We start from the raw sequence: 9,407 nt of genomic DNA on the forward strand, positions 1-9,407 counted from the left end.
ACAACGTAAATTTCATCTGAAAACATTTCATTACGGCATTGAAATATTTCAAACAAAATCAAATCGTTCCTTATCTACCCCATAAAAAGGAAGCATAAAAATATCCATATCGTTAAAAAAACGAAGGAAATCAAGATGAAAGATAATGCGGGCGGGAATAAAAATGAGAAATAAATGCCAGCGGGCATCTCATGGCGGAGGAGAAGAGCAGCCAGACGATCGCTCGGGAGCCAGTAGTCGTCGCGACTGTGCAGTGAGAGGACAGGGAGCGTCGTCGCCCGGTCTCCCAGCACCACGCCACGCCGCTGGCCTCCATCGCACCTGCTTCGCGATCGCTTCCCGAAGGAGTGGATGTAACGACAGCTGTCCGTGGTGGTCTGTGAGCTTTTTTTTCTTTTAATTATGCGGGTGCGGACAAACCAGGATGTGAGGTGTACTTAGAAAAAAGGAAAAAGATCTTTTTCTGTTTTACAACAGTGGAAAAGGAGAGATTTAAAAATAATATTGAAAGTTATATCTTGAAGAGGAAATAATAATAACCTCCTTGTAGTGTTCATTCTTTACGGAAAGGGAAAGAGTGAGAGAATTTATTTTGAAAAGATATCAAAAAGCTTCCTTCGAAAAGCAAGGCTTCCCGGATGTATTTTGTTTTTGTTATTGTATTCCGAATTTCGTGGATCCTGAAAAGTGAAAAATCTGTTTTTACACACTGATACAACCCATTAGTAAAGTGTTGTGAAAGAGAGGAAGAAAAAAAAAAGCAATTTGATAGATCATAATTACAATACAGTAGCAGCCCTCCTGTCGGGGAGATGCCCAAGCCGGTGGGGTTGAGTGTATAATAAACCCAAGTTGATTGCAACAGTTATGGATAACCGAAGGCATCTGCTTCTGCTCCTGGCGGCCTGCTTATTCATCTCTACCCATGGACAAGGTGAGTCAGACAACCGAGTGACGAGCGAGAGACAAAGTGGAAAAAAGGGGTTTGACCCAAATGGCATGTGGACTTAGGCTGTGCGGCCAAGATTCGTTTCAGAGTTTCAAATTCAAATGTGATTTGGATTAATGTTTTATGGGATTATTTTCCCGTGGTGTCTGTGGAGTATTTGTGTTTTGAGTTTGGAAAGAATTTCAAGTGAAAAAACATGTACCGTTTTATTCTCATTTGGTTATATGAGTGAATCGTGTTTGTGTGTGTATTTATGTATGTCCATAAAGATATACATATTCATATACACTATATATATAAATAAATATATATATATATATGTATATGTATGTGTATGTGTATGTATATATATACACATATAAATGTATTTGTATGTATGTATATATATACATATATATTATATATGTATATATAATATATGTGTGTCTGTGTTTTCGACTTCAGTGATAACACAAAAGATATCGAAAAGAAAGGATTAAATACTAATAATAGGTAAATGGAAAAAGAAAAGAGGCCCGTAGTACTATTTCACTCTGAACTCAGTTGCATTGTCGATATCGAAGATAAATCAGACGAGGCCGGGCATTTTATATTTACAGCCTATCGTTTTTAGTTACGCCTATAATTTATAAGTTCATTCTGCATTGTTTTTTCCTTAAGTTTGAAGATGGGTATCTGTCGGAGATATAATTTATATGGCTTGATAGAGATGTATGAAGAAAATCAGATGTAAAGTATTGATTTTGTTTTTCTTTTTTCTTTTTTTCTTTTTTTCTTTTTTGTAGGCACTCGCTTTGAAAAGGAAAGGGGCGACTCGCTGGTTTCCTTTTGATTTCTAAACCTAATCATGGTTTTCCTATGTATTTTTAATAACGAAATGCATTTCATAGATCTAACAATCACAACTGTCATCATCATCATCATTGTCACCATCACTATTATGACCACTATCACCACGTATCATGTTTGTCCCCTCATCACCAAATACCATATTTTTGTTCCCTCGTCCCCGTTCATCATACTGTAAATAGTTAATCGCAAAATCAACCGAAGGAGGAGATTCGCGAAACGCCGCCCCGCCCGCGCCCGCTCGGCCCGACAGGCGAGCGGCGGCGGCGGCGGCGGGCCAAAAAAACGCGGGATGACAATACGTGGATTAATACGAAGCCGCGGAAGAAGCAGTGAAGTGACGATAATGCCAGATTGGCGGGTCACGTGATATGAAAAGAAGTGCGGGGGGTAGAGGGGAAAAGGGAGGGTGGGGATGAGAGGAAAGTGGGAGGGGGGGAGGGTGTGTGGGGTGGGTGAAGGGATGGGAAGGGACGGGGAAAGGAAGTGGGAAAAGGGGGTGATGGACGAGGGAGGGGTGAAGGAGAGGGGGCGAATGTAGGGTGACGGAAGGAAGTTGAGAGAGAAGGAAGGTGGAGGCGAGAAGGAAAAGGAGGGAGATAGGGGGTTGGGTGAGGGAGGCGAGGGAAAGGGAGGGAAGGCGAAAAGTGAGTCGGATTTTTTAAAAAAGTGAGGAAAGAATGGATAAGATTTATGAAAGGGATGAAAAGGGGAGAAAAGGAAAATTTGGAAGGTTAGAAGGGAAGGGAGGAGAATGAGGAGAGGGGGAAAATGGGAGATCATGAAGAAGGGAAAAGGAAGGAGCGAAGGGAAAGGAAAATTGGGGAAGAGGCTGTGGAAATTTGAAAAGGGAAGAACAGACAAGAAAATGGAAAAAAAAGGAAAGAAGAAGGTGGGAAAGAAACGAAAGACGGAGAAAAGAAAAAGGAAGAAAAAAAAATGTTGTTAAGAAAAGAGGAAGGAGGATATACAAGAAAAGAGAAGGGTGAAAGGATAAAGAAAAGGGGAGAGGAAGGAAGAGGAGGGCGGAGAGGGGGGGGGGGGGGTGGTACAGGAAGATATTATACCCCACAATCAGATTCCTTGATCTTTAGCCACATGAAACTTTCGTCCCCAGGGTGCGCTGCTCCGATTTTCTGCTCGTTTCTCAGTTTTCAGTCGGTCTGTTTCCCGTCTCTTTATGTCTGTTTAGATTTAGGTCTCTTGTCTGTCTGTTTGTTTGTCTCTGTCTCTCTCACTCTCGCTCTCACTCTCACTCTCACTCTCACTCTCACTCTCACTCTCACTCTCTCACTCTCACTCTCTCACTCTCTCTCTCTCTCTCTCTCTCTCTCTCTCTCTCTCTCTCTCTCTCTCTCTCTCTCTCTCTCTCTCTCTCTCTCTCTCTCTCTCTCTCTCTCTCTCTCTCTCTCTCTCTCTCTCTCCCTCCTCTCCTCTCTCCTCTCTACTCTCTTTCTCTTTTCTCTCCCCCCTCTCCCTTTTCCTTACTCTCTTCTCCTCAATCCAGCCACTCCGCTGCCGGCCTGCAGTAGCTTCGCCCGACGGAACGCAGCCCAGCGAAGGAGGCAAACAGAAATGAAGATGAGATGGAAGGGCGCCATTAAACAGAGATCTCTCCTCCTTTCTTTTTGTCTGTCTGTCTCTTTTTCGCTTTGCCTTTTTATCTGTCTGTCTCTTTTTCTCTTTGCCTTTTTGTCTGCCTTACACTCTATGTGTCTCTATCTGTATCTCTCTTACTCATTTCTCGTTTACTGTTTTCTCTCTTACTGTTTTCTCTCTTACTCCTCTCTCTCTCTCTCTCTCTCTCTCTCTCTCTCTCTCTCTCTCTCTCTCTCTCTCTCTCTCTCTCTCTCTCTCTCTCTCTCTCTCTCTGTCTCTGTCTCTCTCTCTCTTTCTCTCTCTTTCCCGTGATTACCAACGCTGTGTCGCTATCTCCCTCGCGTGGGCGTTGCGCGCATAACTTCTTTCTCGCGAGGTTTACATGTGGTTTCATCTCATGGTGTTCTAGAGTTCTTTGTTCTTGCCGTTTTTCTACTCGCTTTAGTTGTTCTTTTTCGTGTTGTTTTGATATGTTCTTTGTTCCATCATCGGATTCTTCTTGTTCTACTTTTTTTTTTGTTTTTTGTTACGGTCGTGTTTTCCATGTGTTCTTCGTGTATTCTGTATGTTTGTTTATGTTCATGTTTGTGGTATTTTTCTTTATTGCTTATTTCATTTCATGTTTTATTTGATCCATTTTTCATTATATTCCTTATCCGTTCTTATGCCTTTCTATCTCCGTTTATTGTTTATTGTTTTTATAATTTTATTTATCGTTTCTCTTTTTTCATTCTTATCTTTGGCATCATTTTGTTTATTTAGTATTGAATCTTTTTATTTTTATTAGTGTATTTTTTCAGCGTTTTATTTGTCATGGCCTTTCCCCTTTCTTTATTTTATTATTCATCGTTTTCTTTGTTTTCTTCTTTCAGTATTTTCCTCATTTATCATATTCTGTTTTCCACATATTATTATTTTCACATTTTCCTTGTTTGTTCATTGGTTTCTTTCATTATTATAAATTTTTTGTTTTGTTTATCAACACATTGTTTATCATATTCAACTTTTTTATTATTATTATTCCTTTCTTATTCTTTATTTTATCCTTTTTCATATACTTCCTTTTATTCTGTATCTTCTCATTTCGTTTTATTTGTTTTATGCATTCCTATTTTTTTACGTTTTACTACAACGTAGGCCTAGTCTTTGTATTGTTCTTTCATGTTTTCCTTGTCGTTCTTATGCCGTTTAATTTTTCATTAATGATCTTTCATTCGGTCGCTGTCGTTATCATTGACATCGCTTTTGACATCGACATCGTCACTGTCATGATGATCAAGATTCTGGGATTTGTCATTACATTCATTCGTAATCGCTGTCGTCTTCATCATTATCATCATCACCATCATCATCAACAACATTATTATTATTTTCATCATCACCATCCTCATCAACAATATTATTGCAACGTTTAATTGTCCCTCAGTACGAATGTAAACTCGGTCTCGTACAAATCGTAACCTTTAAACTTATATATATGTGTGTATGTATATATAAATCGCAATGTCTTAATCGTACGTCGGTATCTTTTCGTGGTGTTAATTCGTAACAATTTCTAGAGTTATTATCACCGTCATAACATTTGCGTTTAAAATCCGCATCACTAAATTATAAGTCGCTCCGACGTAACGGGAAAATGCAATATCATAGCACGTTATATTCCTCCGGTGGAACGTTTAAATGCCTACGGCGTAACGTTTAAAATCCTCCAGCATAATGTTTAAATCCCCCCGGCGAAACGTTTAAATTCCTTCGGGCAGCGTTCCATCTGCTGCCCAGACTGCATTTTCTGTCGCTTGCGGAGAGTATAGGCCTGTCTTCCAAGCATTTACACGCGTTCGGCAGCCCCCTAGGCCTATCACCGAGCCATTTTTCGATCTGGCATTAGCGGCGAAATAAATCCATCCGGGCAGATCAATGATCGCACTTTCCACTGGAACCAAAGACACAAAACATTCATAAATTTTAAAGATACATCAAAGGTTTCGGACGCGGTGTGATCTCAACGACAGAAGTATCGCCGGCCTTGGAACAAAATATGTAGGCTTGGTATGTAGGCTTATCTTTGTCAATTTACCCTTGTTTCGACAATTGATTTTTTTCTTCGCATAAAATTTTACGTTTCCCTCGCAGATATGTATTTATATCGTCTGGGTTGCAGCGTGGCTGGCGAGAGTGAGGAGTTCGCGTGCGATTGTGTGTGCCTGCGTGCTTGCGTAATAACTGGCCGCTGTAGGAAAGGCATTCCGATGTATGGAGCTTAGTTTGTAGTTTACTTGTTTTTATTTATTTAAGTTTTTGCCTTTCGCTGTTCACTTTGTAAGTTCGTTATCATTTGTAGCTTATCACGCATGTGGCTATTATTACATTTCCTTTTATAAGTTTCCGTCGCCGCCGTTTTCTTTTGTTCCTCAGTGGAGGGCAGGCTCGGCCAAAAGTTGTCGCTATTATGCACCGTATCTCAGCCTAATCGTTTTTGCTTTATCATCCACGGAACGGAAGAAATTGCAGACAGGAGAAAAGTAAAGTTAGACGGATTACAAGATGTGTAAGTGAACGGGACGTGAATATACGTCGTTAACGTTTCGATATCACGTGTTTATCAGATTTACTGCTAATGACCTAAGCTGTTGACGTGGCAGATATTTCTAAGTAACGATAATAATTACCAGATTAACAGTGGCTTTAGAATTATCCTTTTCTATTCGTATTTCTTCATTTGTCTCAAGAGTGTTGGTATACGTCTGTATTGTTGATATCAGCGTAATTATTGCTAATTATTGCCATTATCCGCTAGGCACTTTTATTCTTTCTTCTTGTATTTCATATCATATAATCACAACAATTAATCCCAGCGTTACCAGCGATAAGCCAAATATAGCTGTCACGCACTTATCACTACTATTCTGTTATCGTTTACCTGACCCAACGGCTATCAAGATCTAGACATTTGTCATTACCTTCTTTCATAATTTAAAGGCGCCTTTCCTTTTTAATTCATATTTATATATCTGTCTTATGATTCATCATTCATATTTTTCAAGTATGGCTGCCTTTTATTCTTCATCCTTATTTTTCTACTTCATTTTCTCTCGATATCCCTTCATCAAATCTTACTTTTGATGCCCCATTCCCCACACGTCATCAGGGATTCTTTGACCATAAATACATTAGCACAGGCCTTACATCCCTGTTGTAGCCAGCGCTGTTGCATGTTAATATGGGGCGTGGGAGGGAGTGGGAATTCCGTCGTGATGTCGAGAGATTGGAGGTATTAACTTTCCTTTTTTAAAAGCATATGGCTTGTGTGGTGTGAGCAGTTTTATAGTGTTGTTTTTGGTGTGGAGTTTTTGTATTGTTTTTTTCTTTTCTTTTAAGGGGACGAGGGTTATATAACTTGTAGAAACTTAGGCTATATGTATACACGACTGCGGTATACCAACACACACACACACACACACACACACACACACACACACACACACACACACACACACACACACACACACACACACACACACACACACACACATATAGACACACTTACAAAGACACACACACACACGCGCTCGCTCGCGCGCATATATACATATGCCTACGTTTTGTATGTGAAATATGAGCGCACACAGGGACTTAAGGTCAGGATAACCATAGTTACCTCATCCTTCTGAGAAGTAAGCTTTTGTCTCAGTGAACTTGTCAAGGTAAAAATAAAGTTTATCTGTCTCTCTCTCTCTCTCTCTCTCTCTCTCTCTCTCTCTCTATATATATATATATATATATATATATATGTGTGTGTGTGTGTGTGTGTGTGTGTGTGTGTGTGTGTGTGTGTGTGTGTGTGTGTGTTTGTGTTCATGCACACCCCTTCCGTCGCCCCTCCACCTCAACCCCCCTCCTCTTCCACCTTTCTTCTCAAGGAATAGTAGACACGCCCACAGCTGCTGCATAATGACGGCATTCCCACAACACGCGTCCGTAGCGCCGTAGCCCCGGTATGAACTACGGTTTTTAATGATTCAAGGGACAGAAAGATCTTTTGGCGTCCGAGAACCCTCCAGATGATGGCTGGGTTCTGCTCATTAGGCTTTCGTTCAGTAAAATGGGAATCCTACATTCCAGGTCTCTGTAGGAAGATTTCTTTTTTCTTTTTTTTCTTTTCTCTCTGTTTGTTTGGTTTGATTGTTTCTGGTTGGTGTCTATTTCTTGTTTATTTGTTTATTATTGTTTTTCGGAATGTTTTTTTGTTTTTTGTATTGGTCCATGTAATTCTTATTCGTGAGAGGGAATATATGTAATTAAAATGTATAAATATGTTTATGGCCTTCTTGACTGTTAGTAGATATACAAGAATACTCTTGTGTAATTTTCTATTTTCCTCTACTTGACTTATAGGTTATTCTCTCTCTCTCTCTCTCTCTCTCTCTCTCTCTCTCTCTCTCTCTCTCTCTCTCTCTCTCTCTCTCTCTCTCTCTCTCTCTCTCCCCTCTCTCTCTCCCCTCTCTCTCTCCCCTCTCCCTCTCCTTCCTTCCTTCCTTACTTCCTTCCCGCTTCCCTCCCTCCCTCCCTCACCCCCCTCTCCCTCTCTCCCTTTCTCCTTCCCTCTTTCTCCCCTTTCTCTCTGTCTGTTTACCTCCATCTCTCCCTCGCCTACACCTGCCCTTTCTGTTATTGTATTTTTTATTTGCAACCGTTACGGCACTTGTCATCATGAGCACTGCACTCCAGTCGCCTGTTCCCCCAGAGGATCAAAGAAACGTTCTTTAACCATGTAAAAGGAGAACTATATTCCCCCGGCCACGGTCCCTGCCTCAGTCCCGGTTTCCAGTCCGTGTCCTCAGCCCCTGTATCCAACCCGTTACTAGCCACTGTCTCCACCTCCTGTCCTCAGTCCCTGGCCCCAAACTCTCTTCCCCAACCCCTGTCCCCTGCCCCTGTCTCCAACTCCGGTCTCAAACACCCCTGTCCCAACCCCTATATCTTAACCCATGCTTCAGACCCCTTGCCCCAACTCCTATCCCCTTACACCTCTCCCCCATCCCTTGCTTTCAGCCCCTGTCCCTAACCCCTGGCCCCAACCCCTGTCCCCAACCCCTGTCCCCAACCCCTGTCCCTAACCCCTGGCCCCAACCCCTGTCCCTAACCCCTGACTCCGACCCCTGGCCCCAATCCCGAGCCATGCCTATTAGCAGGGTGTCCCGTGGACTGAACACTTTAAGGGGAATTATGAGCACTACTTGCTGCTGTTACCGGCGCAAGGGGGGGGGGGGGAGGATGAATGGGAATGGGAGGAGGGGGAAGGGAATGGGAATGGGGAGGGAGGAGAGGGAATAGGAATGGGAGGAGAGAAGGGGGGAGATGAATGGGAATGGGAGGAGAGGAGAGGGAGATGAACGAGAATGGGAGGTGAGGGGGTAGGGAGACGAACGGGAATGGGAGGGGAGGAGGGGAGCTGAATGGGAATCTGAGGGGAGGAGGAGTAAAGGGAATAGGAAAGGGAGGGGAGAGAAGGGGAACGGGGTGGGGGAGCGAGGGAGAGGGTAGAGCGAGAGAAAAGAGGGGTGATGGAAAAGGGGAAGAGGGAGAATGAGGATGAGAAGACAGGCAGTGAGGGGAGATTAGGTGAGCAATCAGAATGAAAGAGGATAGTGGGGGGATGAATGGGATGCGAGAGAGAGAGAGAGAGAGAGAGAGAGAGAGAGAGAGAGAGAGAGAGAGAGAGAGAGAGAGAGAGAGAGAGAGAGAGAGAGAGAGAGTGAGAGAGAGAGAGAGAGAGAGAGAGAGAGAGAGTGAGAAGGAAAGAGAGAGAGAGAGAGAGTGAGAAAGAGAGAGAGAGAGAGAGAGAGAGAGAGAGAGAGAGAGAGAGATTGAGAGAGAGAGAGAGAGAAGCAGATGGAAAGACAGGCTGCCAAACAAGCAGAAACTGAAATTTAAAAAAAAAGAGGAAACGGTGATGATAAAACAAATAAAAAATAAAAGCCATCAGACCAAAGAAAAGAAAACGGGAAAC

General features: G+C 42.4%; 1 protein-coding gene across 1 annotated transcript in view; it reads left to right on the plus strand.

Moving 5' to 3' along the window:
- Positions 1-246: 246 nt before the first annotated feature.
- The window catches only part of LOC125038995 (protein sidekick-2-like), a 913,086-nt gene continuing 903,925 nt past the window's right edge, over positions 247-9,407 (plus strand). Inside the window, exon 1 of the mRNA XM_047632713.1 lies at positions 247-934. Coding sequence (XP_047488669.1) covers positions 868-934 — 67 coding nt within the window. The 5' untranslated portion in view covers positions 247-867. The remainder of the gene's footprint in view (positions 935-9,407) is intronic.

This window comes from Penaeus chinensis, chromosome 26 (assembly GCF_019202785.1).
Source record: "Penaeus chinensis breed Huanghai No. 1 chromosome 26, ASM1920278v2, whole genome shotgun sequence".
Lineage (NCBI taxonomy): Eukaryota > Metazoa > Arthropoda > Malacostraca > Decapoda > Penaeidae > Penaeus > Penaeus chinensis.